The 22,049-nt window shown below is 41.5% G+C and overlaps 1 protein-coding gene across 2 annotated transcripts in view; it reads left to right on the top strand.

Annotated features, from left to right (window-relative positions):
• Nucleotides 1-22,049, top strand: part of ass1 (argininosuccinate synthase 1) — a 106,344-nt gene that overhangs the window by 6,278 nt on the left and 78,017 nt on the right. For both annotated transcript variants that reach the window (XM_052036901.1, XM_052036900.1), the window contains exons 3-6: nt 7,583-7,651; nt 9,197-9,385; nt 13,928-13,984; nt 15,720-15,794. In XM_052036901.1, the coding sequence (XP_051892861.1) occupies nt 7,583-7,651; nt 9,197-9,385; nt 13,928-13,984; nt 15,720-15,794 (390 nt within the window). The remainder of the gene's footprint in view (nt 1-7,582; nt 7,652-9,196; nt 9,386-13,927; nt 13,985-15,719; nt 15,795-22,049) is intronic.

The following is a 22,049-nucleotide window of genomic DNA, read 5'->3' as shown; positions in this document are numbered from 1 at the left end:
CCTTTGACAGCCTGATTCAAGAGTTGTACAGCCAAATTTGACTTGTGGGCCATGGTTTGGGCATCCCCGAGTTAAACTAATTCCTTTTGGTGAAACTGTTTTATGAATCCCAGAACCACAACTTGCAGCATTCAGGATCCTGATGTAGGGTTTCGACTCGAAACGTTGACAATTCCTTTCCTCCCACAGATGCTGCTCGACCCGCTGAATTCTTCCAGCAGATTGCTTGTTGCTTCACAACTTGCTGTTGTAATTTTACTGTGTTTTTTTTTGTTTTTCCACAGGGTGCTTTTTAAAGATTATTTGGTTTCTCGTTCATTCCGCCTGTAACTTTCTGATTTAAGAACCATAGCCTATTTGGGGGAAAAAGGGCACTGCAATGTTGGCTTTTAAATCTACTGAGATTTGCACAGGGCAAGATTTAGTGCTTCTGCACTGCATAAGATCTCACAAACCACTAGTCAACAACTGTTCTCATTTTGCTCACTTCGCCACTTACCATATGAATGTTCTGCTTTGTATTTCGTTAGTTCTTCCTTCCTCTTGGAACCTGTTGATGCCTTGGTTCAGCTGGCATTGATGATTAAGGGGCTCCGGTCAACATTGCCAGAAGAGCTCTTGAGTGAAATACCAACTTGAGCTGAAGCTTTGAAGGAGAGCTAGAATTAGAAAAGGATAATCTTTAGCTTCTGTAATATTATCCGCTGGGAACAGATTTGCTTTCCAGCATAGTTTTTTTTGACGAAACTTCAGTTAAGTTTTGCCCTGTCTAGCTGCTTTGCTGCAGTGAATGAGCACTTGGCTTCTTGCTCTTTGTCTCTGCGAGGCAAATGTTGTGGCCACAGAATAACTATAACATTATTTGATGTTATAAAACAGAACGGTTCTGAAGATCAGTCTTAGACTTCTTTCAAATCACCCACCTATAATTTTGAGTTGAAACCCTGTGAATGCTTACTGTGCTAAGTCAATGCTTTAACTTGCTGTTTCTTCCTTGGAGAAGGGAAAAAGTCCATTTCAGCAATCAATCTGTTAATGTCTTTTCAGCCTGATTTATACTGGCAACAATAAGTGTAAGTGCAGGTAAGCTTTGGGATGCATGCAAATACAGAGCTCCCAAACTTGCAACATGGAACATAGAACAGTACAGCACAGAACAGGCACTTCAGCCCACAATGTTGTGCTGACATAGCCAATCCCTCCTACCTACAGAATGCCAATATCCCTCCATTTTCCTTTCATTCATGTGCCCATCCAAGCCCCTCTTAAAAGCCCCCAATGAATTTGCCTTCACCACCCTATCAGGCAACGTATTCCAGGCATCCACCGCTCTCTCAGTAAAAAAACTTACCCCTTGCGTCTCTTCTGAACCTACCCCCTCTCACCTTAAGTGCATGCCCTCTGGTATTGGATCGCTCAATAATGCGAAAAAGATATTGCTTGTCCACCCTATCTATGCCTGTCATAATTTTATACACTTCCAACAGATCAGCCCACAGCCTCCGTCGCTCCAGAGAAAAGAGCCCAAGTTTGTCCGGCCTCTCCTGATAGCACATGCCCTCTAATGCAGGCAGCATCCCAGTAAACCTCCTCTGCACCCTCTCTAATGCCTCGACATCCTTCCAATAGTGAGGTGACCAGAATTGCATGCATTAATCTAAATGCAGCCTAACCAGAGTTCTATAGCGATCCATCGTAACTTCTTGACTTCTGTACTCAATACCTCGATTAATGAAAGCAAGAATGAGTTCAGCTGCAGTATTCCCAGCAGGAAAGATTCCACAGCCTGGGAATCTGCTCCCAAATCCTGTCGATGGGATTGTAGGGCTTTGGGGAAGGAAGATGAGAATATGATTACAACTTTTTATTCAGTTTAATATTCTTGTGATTGTTTTAAAAATTGGTATTTTTATTAAAATATTACTTGATTTTTAATCATCTTTAAACATTTTTGAATATCAGATATTCAGAAACATTGAATGACAGATGGCAAAGTAGGACAGAGGATTTTGGTGTCTCAATAGTTTTGGATAGAGCTTGTTCTGACCACACGTAACTCTGCTATGTTGCTGTAACACTTTATTCCGCATTCTCTTATTGCTTTTCCCTTCTACTACCTCAATGTGCTAATGTGATGAAATCATCTGTATAGATGGCTTGCAAAACTGTTTTTCACTGCACCTCAGTACATGTGGCAATAATAAATCAATTTACCAATTAAATCCCTGCTGCCACTTGAGGTTTTGCCATTTGGGTCCAGGATTGTCTAAACCAGCAAGATTGGTCAAGAGTAATCTTGAGTGAATGAGGAACATAGGCATTTTATTCCATTTGCGAAAATTCAGCCCAATATATAACACTTTATTTGCCACATGATACACGTTAAACCCACTGTTGTTCTTTATTGGTTGTCTTTAATCTCAAAGCGAGTAGTAGTTTTATGAATCGATTGTCCTGAAATGGAGCTTCGCTTACCAAGGCATTCTGTTTAGGCATCAAACGTTGCGGTGAACAGATGTGAGAAGATTTGATGTTCATTAGAGACATAGAGCATGGAAACAGGCCATTTGGCCCACCATGACAGCACTGACCAGTGGGCACCCGTCCATATTAATCCCATCTCCTGGCACTTGGCCCACAGCCTTCTTTGCCTGGGCGACTAAGTGCTCGACTAGACCCTTGTTAAATGCTGTTGGCTGCTCTGCCTCCAGCCCTCTCTCAGGCAGTGCATTCCAGGTACTTGCTGCTCACTGGGTGATACAGGCCCCCCTTTTATGTCCATCAATGCTAATGGAACCAGAAACCATTGGTCATTGAGCCTAAGATTCTCATGTTATTTTCTACCTCAGTGCAATAATTGACATTTTTTCTATACTGTTGTTGTGTAAGACATTCTCAGAAGATGTTATGAAACTATGGTTTACAGTATTGAGTGTACTAATGTTTAATTTCAGTGGATTCTTCCTGTTCATGTTGCCAAGGTCTCTCATACTTTTATACACTAAAACTTAAACTTTCCCAGTCTTGTTACAAAGAAATCAACCACTGCCTAACCAATCTCTCCTCACAAACAAGCTTTTCCATCGGTCCTCACCTTAAACCTCCTGAATTCACTCACCCCATTCCCACCCTCCTTTTAAACTCATCAGGTTTTGTTTCCCACCCTCCCTTAACTTGCCTGGTTCACTGCAAGATGTATTAAACTACTGTGAAACAACTGGGGGGGTAGGGTGGGGAAGGTGAATTAAAAACATTTTTGGTGTATTAATAGGAGTAATTTGCAATTATCTGGAATATGTGTCAGTCTGACATCACCGAAGTCCAGAGGGTGACGGCTATTGGAGTTTAACCTTCCTGCTGTGTGGTGGCCAGAACTTTATGCACAACTCTAGCTGTGGCCCAACTTGCATACAATTCCAATCTCGCCTTTCTGCTCTTCCATTCCATGCCCAACCAATAAAGGAACCCATTTGCTGCCTCGACCGTCTTGGATAAACTCTGTTAGACCATTGTATTCTTCCACAGTTCTCAGTATCCCGCCATTTTGTGTATTCTGTACCTCGATGCATTTCCTCACAATTCCTCTCTGTATAGAATTCCATTTGTCACTTTTTTTCTGTGTCTGCCTGAAGTCTACAACATTCTCCTTAATTATCAACCAAATGACCATTTTGTATCATTACAAAGGTCTTAATCCTGGATTTCAGTCCAAGTAATTGATTATGTACATCCAAAAACAAAACCAAGTGAGCCTCCAGACACCTGCTTCCTGCCTTAGGATCTAATTTGCCACTTTCCTCAGCTCCTGTGGAACTTCTACTTTTCTGACTTTCCAGACCATATCTGGTAAACGCAACAGAATTCCTTCCCCCTCACGATATTTGTTGAACCAGATGGATTTTTACAACAATATGCTGGGTTCGTGGTTACTGTTAAAAGTAATGACATATCCTTGAAATGTAATTAACTGAATTTAAATTCCCTAGTGTTCATTGTGGAACTCCAATTCTCATGTCTGGGTGATTAGTCCAGGCCTCTGGATTGTATCCACTGTACAGTCAATTGTCAGTGCATTAATATGTTAATACCCACACCATCTAATAGCATCTCACTTGGATAACAAAGTACAGAAGAAGCTATGATAATGCACACCATTAAAAATAATGCTTGTTGTGATTTTCCAATTATTTCAAACCGTACAAAGGGCTGGGAAAAAGAAATTAAACTGCATTGTTAAACAAACGTTCTGATTCAGTTGTACTTGGTGTAAATTAAGGCAATTTGACAGCTGCCGACATTGTTCTGTTAGTACAACAGTGGCTGAAAACAGTAATACATATTCAGACTGTGATACAAATGAATCGTGATAATGTAGTGGCGATATGATTATAAATTGAGAATTGATCAGCCCACTCTAACTTTCTATTCATTCAAGCTGTTTTACTCCCACTCTTGCTCAAGTCTTTTGTATTCACAGGCAAGCACCTCAGTGCGATGAAATGTAATCATACTGAATAATAACTAATTATATCCAACCACATACATGTGTAGACACAAGAGACTGCAGATTTATATAGCCTGTCTTTGCTCTGGTCTTGTTAGGGCATCTGTAGAAATTCCTCAGGACTGAGGAATATTCCTGTCAGAATCCTTATTTGGTCATTTATTTCACCAAAAAATCAACTGTATTTTCCCTGGCATCTTCATTCGGAAATATTCCCGTCTCTTCAACGTCTTGTTAAACCTACAAATATACTGTAAATCTGATTTTATTCATATTAATTCTGATTGCTGAGTGACTGTGGGTGACCCTGGATGAACAGCTGGGCCTTACTGGATCTGCAGCTGCCCCTTGGGTTTTGTGGTGGGAGCTGCTGCCGGTGACCTAAAGGAATAGGCCCTGGCACTAACGTAAGTGTCCAGGAAGGGTTTCAGGTGGAAGAGAGGCTGAGTGAGAAGGCCGACAGCCCAGGATTGGGCAGGTCCTCCCTTTACTCGTGACCTCTGGAGGAGCATTAATGTCCAGCCTGACCAACAGCAAAACACCAAATTTAAAACAAAAAGAAAAATCCAACATTCTGTACTCTGCTGGGCCCAGAATCTATTTCTTCTTGGCCTCTGTGTGGGAGGGAAACTTTGTGGTTATAGAACTGCACAAATTCATCATTGTCACTTTGCATATTAAAAGTTCTCTGCTGGCTTTGGGTTCTTGCTGCCTTCAATGTCAAGTGGCAGTGGGTCAGATCGAGGCAGATATCCTTGGAGTAAATCTTCCAGTGTATTTTAGCTGCTTCCATGACCTCTCTTCCCCCCCCCCCCCCCCCCCCAATGGTAGATTTAATTTCCCACACGGTGCACAAGTTTGGATGGGCACGGTGACAACTGTGGTTGTGTTATTTCTATTATTCATGAGGTTTCAAAGTGTGCCAAACTTCAGGCAATTCCAGCACTGCTCCCTCTACCAGTGCAATTTAAAGTGTCCTCAATGAAGGGCAGGTATCCTGTGGTGGGAGTCATTTAATTTTATTTACATATCCTGCTTCCCTGCCCCCCACAACTCTTTCCCCCCCCCCCCCCCCCCCCCCCGCCACCATCACTCAACCCCAGGACTTCACCAGTTTGCCTAAACCAGCTCTGCCCTGCTGCATCACGTGGAGATTGGGCCTCACCTCCGGCAACACCAATTCATTAAGCAGCGGTGGTCTTGTCCCTGCCAAATGCAAAATTGCTCTTAGTATATTGTGCAGTGACTAATTAATTAGCCCCTGCGGGCACCGGTGAATTCCTGGCTGATTTTGTTTCTGCACCTAAGAAGTGCTTGACTAGCAGACAGGATATCATTCCCCCTTCTACTCATCTTATCTCAAACTCTTCTGCAATGGGCAGAAAGAACCCCTGGTGCATTTCCCCCTTTAAACCACACAGCGAGAACATCTAAAGGGCAGCAGTATTCACGTATTGCTTTCCAATAATCAGTAAGTACAGAAATGTTTCTTGTAGGACTTGTCAAACTGTGTGAACTTTATACCTTCTAAAAGAATTTTTGTTTTTAAAATGTATGTGACAGTCCATAAAATATATTTGAGTCAGAAATCATTTAATCTGTCAGTGATACAACGGAATTGTTGAGGATGATTCTTGGAGCCATTTGCATCAAATCATCAAATGCTCTGTGAAGCTAGAGTGCCCCCTGGTGAACAACCACCTTTCTGCAGGTTCAGTGATTGAGCGTCTGTGTCTACCAACCTGGCAACGTTGGAAGATGTTAATTTAAAGTTTTAAAGAACATTTGTTGGTCTTTATATAAATAGTTACAAAATGGATTTTCAGAGTTTTAAGTGCCAAATCCAGATTTCCATCCATTCTTAAAATTATTTCTGAGATTGAGAAATTGCCAAAGGAAAGAATTTACTTGATGGGGGAATTTAATGGAAATGGGGAAAGATTTGGCATGGCTGTTAGTTTTTCATCTTATTCCAGAAAATTTTGTGAAATTGAGGTAAGAGGGTGGAGCAAGGAAATTATGCTTCTTAAAATTTGTAAATACTGGAAAAAAATTTAGTTCATTCTAAGTGAATTACTTTTTATTTACCCTACAACATTTCTCAACACTGCTCCAGAAAGAGATGGTTGCATTTCTGTAGCACCCTTCAGGTCTCTTTAAAGAAACACAAAGTGTCTGGCTGTTGGAGTGCGGACACTGATAGGCGGGCAGCCAGTTTAAGCATAACTGCTCTGTCAAGCGGCAGCGTGAATAGGTTTAGTGGTGCTGAGTGAGAGATAAATCTCGGCCAGAAAACTGGGGTTAACTCCCTTGCTCTCAAACAGTGCTATTGTGATGGCTTGTGTCCACTTGACAGCAGAGACTATTTAATGGAGACACGAGAGACTGCAGATGCTGGAATCTGGAGCAACACACACAAAATGCTGGAGGAACTCAGCAGGTCAGACAGCATCTATTGAGGGAAATAAACAGTTGGCGTTTCGGGTCAAGACCCTTCATCAGGACTGGGCCAGTCCTGATGAAGGGTCTCGACCCAAAATGTCGACTGTTTATTTCCCTCAATAGATGCTGTCTGACCTGCTGAGTTCCTCCAGCATTTTATGTGAGAGACTATATAATGTCCATCTGAAAGGTGGCACCTCAGTCGTGCATTGTATTAATGCATTTATGAAGGTGCATCAAGACTGGGGAATGGACAGTCAGTGGCAAGTTACTGAGAAGCGTAGAAGAACGAAGGGACCTTGGAGTATAGGTCCACAATCCTGAAAGATAATAGGTGGTTTTAAAGAACAGCACATGGGGTGTTTTCTTTTATTAGCCCAGGCATACAATCAGACCCCAGGGAGTATTGAGGAAGAGAGTGACCTTGATGTACGAGTCCAAGGACCACTGAAGGTGGCAGGTAAAGTGGTGAAGAAGGCATGTTGGATTCTTGTCTTCATTAGCTTGAGCACAGAATATAAGAGTAGGGAGGTTATGGTTCAACGTAATGAAATATTGGTTAAGTCACAGCTGAGTACTTTGTGCGGTTCTGATTCTTGAAGCAAAATGAATAATTCTCTCTTCCATCACTAACAGGCTGACGTTGGACAGGATGAAGACTTTGAAGCAGCTCGAAAGAAGGCGCAGTCTTTGGGAGCCAAGAAGGTAAAGTAATGTTGTGCTGTGGTCCAAAGTAATTCAATAGACTCTTATCTGCTCTAGCTTGATAGTTCAAGTACATCAGTTCTGATGAAGGGGACTGGACATGAAACGTTCACTGGTTCTATCTCCATAGTTGCTGCCTCACCTGCTGAGTGCGTCCAGTATTTTGTGTTTTTATTTCAGATTTCCAACATCTGCAGCTTTTTGATTTTCTTTAAGCTCCAGCATTCACCCTCTAATCCTCTTTCATCTCTTTCCTTTTTAACCCTTTTTACTCCTTAATCCTCGCCCTCCTTGAGTGTACACTTTCCCTTGTTTGTCTGTGTCAAATTCTGCTTGATAATTACTCATGTAGAGCAACTCGGGGTGTTTCACTGTGCTGAAGGTTGCAAGTTGTTGACTTTGTTATTTCAACAACAATTTTTATTTTCAGCACCTTTTAGCAAACTAAATTGTCTACAGCACCTCGAGCAACATCTGACAGCAAGCCACGAAGAGGGATTTAGACAGATGGAGCGATAGGTTTTAAGGGGAGAGAGAGGTAGAAAACTTTAGGGAGGGAATTCCAGACTTTGGGATGTGCTGGGCATGATGGATGTGGATGAACAAGAGGCCACAATTGGAGGAGCACAGAGGTTATAGGGCTGGAGGACTTAGCAGAAGAAGCAAATGGAAAACCGAGGAGACATTTGAAAATGGGTAAGAATTTTAATTAAGATATTGCTGAACCAGAATTCAGTGTTGGTCAATGAGCACAAGAGTGATAGGACACTGGGGCTTGGTGTGAACAGCAGTAAGTTGGCAGAGGGTGGGATGAGGGAATTTAGCCAAGGGAACTTTGGAATGATCAGGTGCAGAAGCAAGAGGGTCATGATGAGGGTTTCGGCAATAAGTGAAGTAAGATAGAGGTGGAGTCAGGCAGTGTGGATGGTGGATAGTCTGGATCTTGTTCAATATAAGCAGGTAGGAGTTGATAGCTAGTGGCCAGAATTTATGATGAGCACTGAGAAAATGGCTTTGGTCATTAGAGTATTGGAGGGAATGTCTACTCATCAATTGTTGATGTTAGATGAGCAATTTGACAGTTTAGAAATATGGGAGATGTTAATGGAGGTGGTGATGCAGTAGAATTTGGTGCCATTGGTGAAACTGAGACAGTTTTTGAAAGCCATTACACGGGTCCAGCATCACAATGGGGTGAAGAATCAATCCTTGGGAGGGCACCAGAGATAATGGTGCAGGAAGATGATTGCACACTCTCTCAGAAAGGAGTGTCAGCTTTTTGAAGGACAGACATTGGTATATCTTAACTCTGGATGTTGTCACAAATTTAAGAGTGGGTCCTTTGCCTGTTTTTCCTTCATTCTACTGAAGGAATAACTGAAGTACTACCATAACGCAATGTTGGGGGGAGAAAAGTTGAGACATATGCTTGATATGTTAATAAGGCAGGATATGTGTTTAGGCCATGGAAAATCTATGTAATACTTCTTTGGCTTTTTGTTTAGAATCATGTATAAAATGATGCCCATTGTGCTTTTGCTCCAGGTTTTTATTGAAGATCTGCGGAAGGAGTTTGTAGAAGAGTTCATCTGGCCTTGGGTGCAGTCAGGCGCCGTGTATGAGGATAGATACTTCCTCGGAACATCACTGGCTAGACCCTGTATTGCTAGGGGTCAGGTCAAGATTGCAAAGCAAGAGAAAGCTCAGTTTGTGTCCCATGGAGCTACAGGAAAGGTATGTTAACGGCAACTTGATTTGAAATAGTTAATCTTTGTCCCCACAGAAATAAGATGCAGTTTTACAAGAACCGATAGGGCTAGTTACTTTGTACCTAATAGATGAATGCCACTTGCTAAGAAATTATTGGCTGTGCCCGGGGCACTAAACCAGTTTTCTAAGGAATGTCTATAATGTGGATTCCCCACATTCTTAAGTTCATCAAATTTGAAACTGTGCATTTGGCTTTTGGACTGGCGTGGGTTCAATGGAGCTGTGAGACGGCTGCACTGCCCATGGAGCAAGGCTGATGCCTACCTGCAAATGCTGAGTCCACGCACAATATCTGCAGCCTGAAGTCATCATTCTAGTCTTTAGTGACTCCTGATAAATTTGCTCTGGAGTTTAAGCTGGCCATTCACAATCTATATCAAGAGCTTGCACCACTAAAAATAGTATAAGCAATACAAAAACAAGATTTAAATGAAATCAGCATTTGATATTTTCAAACCTTTTGTATAATTCAGTACAACAAAAGCATGTTAATAGTACATGTATTTATTTTAAACCTGTCATCTGACCTTCTTTAAATAGGTGTTATGCTAAATAATTGCAGCATAATGTTGCCCAAAATGTACAGTTTTAGTAATTGTTTTGATGTGCAGTTCAGCTGTTTATATATAATTAAGGCTAGATAATGATACTGCTCTGAGCCCACTGGTTTTGGGGATGTTTCTCATTTCCGTTCTCCAGGGCATGTGATGTGGTACATGTACTGGAGAGGCAGAATTTACTTTCTCCCTAAGTCAAAAGTCAAGTTTATTGTCATATGCACAAGTACACATATGTACAGGTACAATGAAAAACTTACTTGCAGTAGCATCACAGGCACATAGCATCAGATATCTTTATTAGTCACATGTACATCGAAACACACAGTGAAATACATCTTTTTTTTCTGGGGGCAGCCCGCAAGTGTCGCCACACTTCTGGCACCAACGTAGCATGCCCACAACTACCTAACCTGTATGTCTTTGGAATGTGGGAGGAAACCGGAACACTCAGAAGAAACCCACACAGACACGGGGAGAACGTACAAACTCCCTACGTACAGCGGCCGGAATTGAACCTGGGTTGCTGGCGCTGTAATAGTGTAACGCTAACCACTACACTACCAATCTATGAAGCAACATTCACACGAGAAACATAAATCAAACATAACAAATGAATAAATGAACAATTGAATAATAAAGCCCAATTAAATGTCAGTTCAGCAATCATCTCATCTGGTAGGTTTCCATGAGATTCCCCCCCAACCCCATCTTTTTGCATTGGGCAATGAAATTGTTAAAGTGATCTTGTCCGCGATGGCAACCACCATTGAACTTGTTACAATAGAGAGACACTGGGTGTGCAGAGATGTGCAGCCAAACGGAGTGGAAGTCAGCAGCTTCCATCACATTCAACAGGAGCTGATGGGAGACAGTGGTATCTGGATGGCGTGTCGATACATGCAGCAGCGGCCGCTGGCCCCCAGCAATGCCGGCTCTTGTCGCGCTGCCCAAGGTGCACACCTTAGCCCTACTTGGCGCTGAGCAGTTGCACTGCTCACCCGTCGCAGGCAGCTCTGCGCATTGTCATGGTGCCTCGCTCCACACTGAGCCATGGAGCGATGAGACTGCTGGTGCAGCACCAGCAGAGGGCAGCAGTTTGCACCAGCTTCCCAAAACAGCAGCACTCAGCTCAAGTGGATAAAGTTAGAGGGGTGTGTGAACCTGTGAGTGTTCAAACTGAAGGATCAAGAATGCTATAACAAACTAGCGGTAAACTGGGTACTTTTTCAAATTTTGGGATTTGGAAACAGTGACAAGTCAGATATTAACCATCCTTAATTGTTCTGAGGCTACTAAAATTCAGCCAGGCATGTGAAGGGGTCAGTCACATCCAGTCCAGGTCATGTAATCTGCATTTATTTTTCCCAGGAGCAGCCTGGCACTCCCCAGTGTCCAAGGACCACAAATGGGTTCAGTGGGAACTGTCTCAATCAGTTGGGCTTGAAATAGGTTGAAGAAAAGAGGAGAGAAGTGGAGTGTTCCAATTTAGTGGAGAGGTAATTGGAGATGATTAGTACAGGAGCAAAAAAAAGGCAAGAGAAGAGGTGGCAAGCTGCTACATGGAGGCTCTTAGTCTTTGAAGTTAAGAAATTCATAAGGTCCTGAACAAATTAAAAAGGAGGACAGGAAATGGGGGTAAAGAGACAATGGAGCACAGCTTGTTTTAACAGAGAGTGCCACGCCCACTGCGTGCACTGTTCAGGGAGTGTGGACTTTAGATGGAGAACAATAGAGAGTCGGGGGACGATCATGTTTCAAGTATTTACTTGTTTAAGTAAGCCTTATTTTTTAGATTTTGTTATCTTTCAATTGCAGTGGTAATCCAGCAGCCTGAAAGTCTTCCAGTTAATTAGGTAACCAGCTAGATTTGGTTAACTAAAATTGTTGTCAGCTGGCTTAGAACTTGCGGTGCCTGGGAACATAAATCTCTGTGTTCTGCTGAAGCTCATGGTGTGCAGTGTCTCCGGAGTGTGGACTTGGTGAGAGGGACCTGTGAAACACAAGCAAAGATGTAGCTTTATACTTAAAAGAAATGAATAATTTCAACCAAGGTGGGCATGACCCGTCGGTGCTGATTTGACACCCGCAGTATGTGGGAGCTGATGGAAATGGTTGCAGTGCTTCCTACTTCAGGAACTTCAGCTCGGAGTTGATGAGCTGGACCCCAAGACCCAGACTCGAGGGCTGATCCTTTGGAAGTGTATAAAATTATGAGGGGCATAAATAAGGTGGACAAGCAATATCTTTTTCCCATTATTGAGAGATCCAATACCAGAGGGCATGCATTTAAGGTTTGGGGGGGGGGGGGTTAGGTTCAGAATGGACGTGAGGGGTACATTTTTTAATCAGAGAACAGTGGATGCTTACAATGCGTGGCCTGATAGGGTGGTGGAGGTAAATTCATTGGGGGCTTTTAAGAGGGGCTTGGATGGGCACATGAATGAGAGGAAAATAGAGGGATATGGGCATTCTGTAGGTAGGAGGGAATAGCTATGTCTGCACAACATTGTGGGCCGAAGGGCCTGTTCCGTGCTGTACTGTTCTACGGTGTAACCAGGAGAAGGAAAATTAAATTGGCACCCTTCCCAGAGGCAAATCTAGGGCAGGAGGAACAGGAAGTGTAAGCACAGGTGAGGAAGGTGTGGGGATCCAGGAAATGGCGTTGAAGGAGCCTCAGCACTTGCACTCATCCAATGGATACAGGACTTCTGCAGCCTGTGCAGACAAATAGAGAAGGATGAGCAAACTGACCACGGCGCCAAGGTACAGGAGCCATTTAAGGTGGGAGGGGGTGGGTGGAAAGGATTGTAGTTGAGATGGGGATCAGTACGGTTGAGGGATGGATGTTGTTCTCTGCAGCTGTGAGCATCCATACCAAAGGTTGTTTCGTCTGTCCAGGGAAGGGAGGAGATGGGAGACACGAGACTACAGATGCTCACAGAATTTGGTTCCTCTTCACCCTCCTTTCCTATCAGATTCCATTATCTGCAGCACTTCAGAGCCTCCATTTATCACCTCAGAGCCTCTGTCACCGTCTCCACCCTTCCTTCCCCTACCTGACTCTACCTGCCAACCAACCCCTCCTCACCTGGATCCAACTCTTGTCCTACCCCTCCCCCTCACCTCCTTTATACTGGCTATCTCCCCTCAACTCCTTCAATCCAGATGGAGGGTTTTGACCCAAAACGTCGACCATCCAGTTCCTTGCCTGACCCTCTGAGTTCCTCCAGCAGCTCTTTTTTTTGCCAGGGTTAAGGACACCTCCTCAGAGTTGCAGTGGGAGGGTCATAAGCCATGAGGGGATATACGTAGGACTAAGAATGTGGTCCTACTGAGAGAGTATGAGTAGCTAGAGTTCAGATTAAAAACCATAATTACAGAGGTTAGTGGTCTCTGGATTACCATCTGAGTCACATGCAATTGTATACGCATATGCATAATAAAATCAGGGAGTTGAATGCATGCTCAAAGGTTAATGTGGAGGAAAATTACCAGGACATCAATGAGCATCAAGGTGCTATTTTCTACATGCTTCATATTTTCTTTGTTGCAAATTATCATTTGTATATTTTGGTCAAATGCTTTGGTTGGATGTATTAAAGTTGCTGACATCACTTTCTCCGTGTACAAAAGAACCTAGACTTCTGGGGGTGATCAGTGAGTTAACCCTTAATGACATAGTGATGTTTCTCTGCGCACCCTTTTAATGGACACCATGGATCGATTTACAATAAGAGCGTTACCATCTGCATTTAAGAAAAATAAAGTGAGGTTAGGGTTGACAAATCATTAAGTGTTTATCCAAATTCACAACAGTGATTCCTAGTCTAACATTTTACTTCTACAGTAAATAACTGGAGGAGCTGTTTGGAAATGGACAGTGCTCACTGAAGGAGTGTGAATTTGTGGCTTTCAATGTATTTAACTTTACTCATTTGCTTTTCAGGGAAACGATCAGGTCCGGTTTGAACTGACTTGCTATGCACTGTATCCTGAAGTTAAGGTGAGAACTTGTTTGCATATATATATCGCATCACACTTTCTGTAGTTATACCGGAGTCAAATGTTTCCAGAATAATTTGAAATTGCATCTAACAATAATGACAGAAAAGATTGACCATGCAACATAGACCAAATGGCATATGAAAGGGAAAAAGGTGAACAACAGGCTGACTGGGGCCCTTGTTACTATTAAAGCTGAAGAACTGTCGTTTTTTTAAATGCTGACTGCTTTGGTGTGGATTTGTAAAAATTATTTTTGTTGGAATCAAATGTCCTGCTTTTTTATCAAGGCAGAACAGGGTACTTTGTGGAAGTGCCATCTCTGTGTGCTGGTGCCTGGCATTTATATTTAAAAGGAGCTTTTTTTTAGATGGGCAGTCTTGTAGACCTGGGATTGGAGTATTAGAGGACTTGGTTTGACTTTAGAAAGTGAAGAGCATACCTTGTCTTAGTTCTCCTTCTTTTGTTGAGAAGGAGTTGAGAACTTTTTCGTTCCACCTTAAAAAGAATAATTTTAAACAATAGAGCCTGACACAAAACAAATTTTGAGATCTACTAACAAGATAGATTCATATGTCTGATTCAGCATGTGATGAGCTCTGCTTGTAGTTTAGCTAATCCTGTTGCTCTATCAATGTTAATTTAAAAGGGGTGGATAATCCCACTTTGAACATCAAAGCTAATAATTTAATAATTGCTCAAAGATCTTATAATGGGCAAATGGTTTATGGGAAATCTTTTCGTCATTTTAGTTGACCAGATGCCATATTTTCTTCAAAGTTCAAGATACCTAAAAAAAAAAGCACATCTCTGCTGTAATGATAATCCCAAGATGATAGGTCAAGGTAAATGATGCAAGGTATCATCAAAGCAGATAAATAATATGAAAGTAATAATGAGCTGATGCCAGTCTTAGATTGAAAATTGTGCAAAAGGAAGGAGAAACTGAATGAATAGTACTGTTTATTAAAAACAACTTTGTACATAAAATTGTTGCTGTACCTAAAACAGGTACACTTAACTAAATTCAAAGTATTTTCTTCATTATTAAAAGGAGGTTGAAGTATTTTTTTTACTTGGAGTAAAGGGTGAATAATGAAAAGGTGGATTTTTGGAATCCTTTTGGAAAAGTTAGTGGCCTAGGAATTTTGATGAACTCTAATGGATATGCCAGATGGTTGTAGGAGAAGCACCAATGACCATTTAGGTTGTGGGCCAAGAGCAACAAGACATCAGGCGCTGCTTAAAATAAGTATTTTCTTTGTGGAAAAAGTGGAAATATAGTGTCTTGGAGATGGGGTGCCTGGAGGCAATGGCACTCGGTGGGGTTCCACCAGTACTGTGCAGTCCAAATCTGGTTGTTCACTGTGGCCATTCCAATTCCTCCTCCAATGTTCAAAGAGGTTTGTGTGGCAGTGATGCAGCTGAATTCTGCATCACTCCAGAAATCACCTGGAAATGGTGATTTACGTGTTTCCCTCTGTGTTAAGTACTTGCATAAATCCAGAGGATGCTTTCATCGTCTAACTATTCTTGCAAAATTGCTATGTTCTTTTCTTGAGAGCTTTTCCAAAGGAGGTCAGAAAAATACCTGCAAAATTTAACATCTGTGGTCAACTTCCTTTTCACGGAGAAAGTTTTCAGGGTTGTTTGGTGAATTCAAAAACTCTTACTTTGCAAATTTGCAGTTATCGAGTTTGTTTGATTCCTTTGGTATCTTGTTCTTTTAATCACAGATCATCTCCCCGTGGAGGTTACCAGAGTTCTATAATCGTTTCTTGGGACGCCAGGAGTTGATAGCATATGCAAAGGTTTGTTGGAACGTTCAAAGTTAAATAATTTTTCTAAAATTGGATTACAGATAGATTTCAAACAAATTAAAGGCAACCTCAGTCTTGCTGTCCTAACATTGGCCTAATTCTAATACTTCCTATGTGTAATTGGTGCTTTATGGAAGTTAGCAGTGCCGTTCTTGACACACTCATGTTAAATGGCTTTTAGGAATTTAATCTAGATTTAAAACATTCAGTAAATGTTGGTCAAGTTGTAGTTGGTGTGTTCTAAACACCAGACTCCCTCAACTTGGCAGTTTCACTTGGAGAGATCAGAATCTTGCCTCGTGTGGAAGAATCCAAATGTCACACGGGCACAGCAGATGTAGCTGTGTGTTTTTGGCACATTTACCGAGAGCTGTGCTTTACATGCATGACAACCAACAGGTATGGACCGGTATTTAAAGCAAAATCTCGGAACATTTTGCAGGAGATCCTTGTTCCTAATGAGCACATACCATTCAAATGCCAACACTACCCAATTTAGAGGAAATATAATGCCTTGAATTTACATTGTATGTTGGAAGTCACTTGCAATGTATTCTTATCATGTGTATAGAATAGAGGGTACTTGTGAGTAATTTATAAATCTGTAATATAGTGCTGAAGCTAAAAGCTTCACTGAAATTATTTATCAGCTTGGAATCCAAAGGTCACAGGGCCAGCATCCTGGGATAAATTCCCTCTGCTGACGCTCTCAAAGTTTGACACAAAAGAAATTGTGGGAATTATCGGCAGCAAAAAATAAATAGCTGGAAGAACTCAGCAGGTCAGGCAGCATCTATGGAGGGAAATGGACAGTCAACGTTTCAGGTTGAGATCCTTCATCTGGGCTGAAAGAAAGAAGGGAGGTAGCTAGTATAAAGAGTGAAGGGGGCTGGGGTGAGGTTAGGGTTGGCGTAAGAGGAACTAAGTTGATTGGGAGGAGAGAGGAAAGGGATAGAGGGGGAGCAGGGTACTTGAAATTGGAAAACTCAGTGTTCATACCATCGAGCTGTAGACTACACAGGCAGATTCTTCTAGCTTGCAGTCTGAAGCAACTTGTTGACTTCATTTAAAGTTCATTTCCTTTAAATAAAGTGAACAGCTGGGACAAAGTTGAGTGCCCAGGTTGCTTGGGCACCCAGCTGCCCCAGGAAGCCAGAGACACTAGCTAAGTAACATACAGAATAGGTGCCTTGAATTTACATTGTATGTTGGAAGTCACTTGCAATGTATTCTTATCATGTGTATAGAATACTTAGACCTGGGAATTACACATCTGTGATTTTGCAACACTTCTTGGGAAGGAAAGGTTTGGTAGGTCTAAGGAACAGCATGTGCTTGAATAAAGGGGTGTAACTGGCACTAAATGAGTGCGGGTGTCACTGGGCACAAATTTGGCTTCATTGCACTGAAGTCAGTGATGGGTACAAATGCCAATTAATACTCGTGCTAATGACCAACAGCAGATTTCTCTGCCTTTTGCTTTTTAATTTCCATTAACGCTGCAAAGAATAGAAATGGCTATTGTAAAGAAACAACATTTTGAAATACAACTCTACATCTTGATTGATAAAAGGGGTTAAAGGAGCCTGCAAGTGCCGGAAACCTGAACTAAAAGCATGAAGTGCTAAATGCACAGCACATCACCGGCAGGTCAACAAAAAGGCAAGTTCAAGCTTTAGATGCAGGTCTTCCATCAGAACACACCTGAAATGTTCAGCTGGCTTTTCTGTCTACAGCTATTACCTGACCTTCTTTTGAGTGATTATTGGGCTTTTAGGGAAGTTGTACAAATCTCAGACCATTTGGCTACCAGCCTTGCACCATCATTCCTTAGGTTAAAAACAGCTGGGCAATTTGTATTACACAAATATAAAACTTTTTTTAAAACAGTAATTTAAAGCTATGCTATCAGCAGCTCTTGCTTTATAATATGACTAGGAACTTGCAGAACTCCTTTGGGTGGGATCTGGGCGGTATGGATGGGGAAGGTGAAAATACGATTTTGCCAAATTTGACAGGAAAGTTTTTACACCATTTACATTCCATCTCGGGTTGTTTATTCTAGTTTGGAAGAAGTGAATAAAATCATAAATTAAAATCAAATAATTGCAAAAATGTCAATGCCTAGCAGTTTCAATTAAAGTTAGTTGTTGAATATTGGTCAAATAAGCCTTTTGGATGCTATGATTTGGTGTACCAACTTGAGGGAATTGGAAATGCAAGGGAGTCGTAGTTGTAGTTTTAAGCTGCCATAGGTCGATTGTTAATTTGGTGCTCTTGGCTTCTGATGTGTGGCTGTACCAAGGTAAATTGCCAATTTCACTAAAGTTGGTTGCTAGCAAGATCTTCTGATTAGCAAGATTCTCCAGGTCCTAGCTTTAAATTATGGAGTTACCACCAACTGTGCATCAAAAACTGGCAGTACAGTGATAGAATTGTCACTGCATAGAAGGAGGTTATTCAGTCCACAGACTTCACACCCGACCTTTCCATTCATTCCCCTTTCCTGGCTATTTTTCCATAGTCCTACAATGATCTTCCCTTGGGTGCAAATCCAGTGCTTTCCCAAAAAACCTAATAACAGTTTCTACCATCCAAGCAATTATTGAATCTCAGATCATTGTGTGCAGATAAATTGATTTTCATGTTTGTCTTTTACCCATAATTTTGAATCTGTTCGGTAGTCCTCAAACCATCCACAAATGGGATTAGCTGCTCTCCATTTAAGTTACTGCATGAAGGGAGTCATAAATCCAAACATGGGTAGCACAGTGGTGCAGCTGTTAAAGCTGCTATTTCACAGCTCCAGTGACCTGGGTTCAATTCTGACCTGAGTGCTGTCTCTGTGGAGTTTGCATGTGTTATCTTTGACAGCACGGATTTAATCTGGGTATTCTGTTTTCCTCCCAACGTAGGATAATTGTCCACTGTAAATTGCAACTAATGGAGGTGGGTGGTACAATTGATGGGAATGTGAGGAGAATAGGTTACAGGGGAAAAATAGTGGGGGATAGAATTGTCCTGTGAGCTGGTATGGATTTGGGTGGCCAAGTGGCTTCCTCTTGTATCATAAAGAAATATGATGTGGGTATGTATAGCTTCACACTTTGGATTCAGTAACTCTCCAAAGTACTGTGTCTCATGTCAGAAATACATGGGTCAGTCAGGATACATAACACAAAAGGCAGGCTGCAATCATTTTGTTCTTCTAGCATTTGTTTTTGTGCCATAATGATTTGATAAGTTATCTTTATTGGTCACATGTACATCGAAACACACAGTGAAATACATCTTTTGTGTAGTGTTCTGGGGGCAGCCCGCGAGTGTCGCCACGCTTCCGGTGCCAACATAGCATGCCCACAACTTCCTAACCTGTACATCTTTAGAATATGGGAGGAAACTGGAGCACCTGAAGGAAACCCACACAGACACGGGGAGAATGTACAAACTCCTTACAGACAGTGGCCAGAATTGAACCCGGTTGCTGGCACTGTAAAGCTTTACGCTAACCACTACACTACCACTTTTTCCCTTGTTATTTCATCTCTGATATTATCTGCAATTGCAAATATGTTACTGTGTCCATTGAAACCTGTATCAGTCTAATCAAAATCAAATATTTAAATCTGAGAAAATTGCATTGGAACTATATTGTAGAATAGCTGTATATGGATTCATTTCAAGTATTGTAGCCAAGACCTACCTGAATTAGTACTTTTATCCCACTAAATCGGCTCCATTGGTACAAACTTAAATGCAGTGAACCTATTGATTGTAACTCTGTCCTCCCAGGCTGGTAGACTTCTGCACCATTAATAGAATTGCCAAGGTATTCTCAGTGCAAACATTAGAAAGCCCTCTTTATGCAGAGATGCCTCAGTGGCTCTAGAGATGTCTGTTTAATGTATCCAAAGACGTATGGGTTAGCAACTTGTGGGCGTGCTCTGTCGGCACCAGAAGCGTGGCGATGCTTGCGGGCTGCCCCCCAGAACACTCGATGTACATGTGACTAATAAAGATATCTTATTTTACAAATCTAAATTAATTGTCATGACTTACAATGCCAAGCTACTGTTTCAACATTTTTAACAACTTCCTTTGGTGCTAATTGAGCTAGTGTGTAAATAATCAACTTGCTTGTTTAGTCTAATAGTTTATTCTTTAAAACATTAACAAATAACCATCAAAATTGTCACCATACACCCATGGTTTACACAAGAGACAATCCTTTACTGGTGTTAAAATACTGCAAAGCTAACATGTTTGCAGTAACGGTTGAGAACCACAAGAGGACAGACAAGGCTTTTGAGAGAACATGAAACTTGTATTGGTTTATTATTGTCACTTGTACCGAGGTACAGTGAAAAGCTTGTCTTACAAACCGATCGTACAGGTCAATTCGTTACACAGTGCAGTTACATCGAGTTAGTACAAAGTGCATTGATGTAGTACAGGTAAAAACAGTAACAGCACAGAGTAAAGTGTCACAGCCACAGAGAAAGTGCAGTGCAATAAGGTGCAAGGTCACAACAAGGTAGATCGTGAGGTCATAGCCCATCTCATTGTATAAGGGAACCATTCACACGAAAAGACTTGGGAAGAGTCAGTGGTGTGATTTCCTTCCACTGCAGATTAAGTTCCTATAATCACGACTTAAATCATCAGTAATCATGTCAAATAACACAACCACATTATTCTTGATGCTATTGCATAAAATCATGGGTAGAAATGTCAACAGTGAAGTTCTTGGCTTGGTTCAAGTGACAGTAAACAGCTCTTGTAGATGATAATATTTGAATTCATCAATATTTTCTCATACTCCTGTGTTATTTCTTTATGCTGGGGAAACCATTCAGTACCATCCACGGGTCCAGCAGCCTGCTGTGATTTTATATGTTATTGGTTCATGTCTTTGTATTTGCATTCAGCTAAAAACATACTAACACACTTAGCCGGTTCTATTGTCACCAAAGGCAATGGACTATAAGCTACACAGTTAAACGGGTCCCTGTAGTCTCGATTAAGAGGACTGGGATGGAGCCAGCAATTTTCTTTTTGTCACTTCAGAAAGATATCATGACTGCCCTGTTGGTTTATTGGTTTGCTGACCTTCTTGTATCCATGATCCAAAAGAAAACACTTTGGGGGGGAAAATCATTTAATGTAATGTTTATCTAACAAAAATCTCAATTTAACCTAATATCCTCTACCTCTTAACTTTTACAAATTTAATTTTGTTATTAGTGATTGGTTACTACAAATCCATAAATTAGTGGTCACTGAGTTACAGAAATTTAGTAATTTTCCTGTCTTTTCTTGCTTCCACATATGAAACAATTATAAACATGGTCTACATTTTAATTGTGCGCAATAACTGCCTCTTGATTAGGAAAAGACTTTACCTAAATGTGATTTGTGCTCTTATCAAATTTTAACATCCCATGGCAAATATTCTACTGAAGGGCGAAACCTTCAGCTCCTTACAACTTGATTAGCAATTGCAGTAACTAACATTGCACACAGAATGTTTTCATTTACAATAACTTTGCATTTTTATTTTTTATTCTAAATTTGACGTCCCTCTCCCTCCACCTATTTAAAGTATCCAATAAAATCTGTTTAATTTCCTCCAACTGAATATTGGGAAGACTGAAGCATTTGTCTTCACCGTTCCCTCCACAAACTTTATTCCCTTTACCAGCAACCTTTCTTTCTTGGTCATTTGCCTCAGGCTAAACTAGACTGGTCGCAACCTTGGTCATATTTGACCCTGTGATGACCTTCTGACCACATAGCTGCTCCATCACAAGGCCACCTGCTTCCATTTCAGTAACATCACCCATCTCTGTCTCAGCTCGTCTGCTATTGAAACTCTCATCCATGCCTTTGCTGCCTCTATACTTGACTATTGCATTGCTTACTGGGCTGGCTGACATTTTCCATTTTCCATAAACTAGGAAGTCTTCCAAAATTCTGTTTCCTAACTCGTCCCAATCCCATTCATCCAACATTCCTGTACCCGCTGGCCAACGTTGACTGCCAGTCCAGCAAAATTCTAATCCATGTTTTCAAATTCTCCATGTCCTTGCCCCTCTTTCTGTAACCACTGCAGCCTGTAATGATCTGGTCTCTCATTCTGGCCTTGGGCATCCCTGATTTTATTTGTTCCACTAGGCCCTGGACTTTGAAGTCCCCCACCAAATATCTCAACGTCCCTCCATCAAAAGATGCTCCTGAAAATGTACT

The sequence above is a fragment of the Pristis pectinata genome, chromosome 23, assembly GCF_009764475.1.
Source record: "Pristis pectinata isolate sPriPec2 chromosome 23, sPriPec2.1.pri, whole genome shotgun sequence".
Lineage (NCBI taxonomy): Eukaryota > Metazoa > Chordata > Chondrichthyes > Rhinopristiformes > Pristidae > Pristis > Pristis pectinata.
The sequence above is the reverse complement of the archived record's forward strand: the minus strand, read 5'-3'. Positions and strand labels throughout refer to the sequence as shown.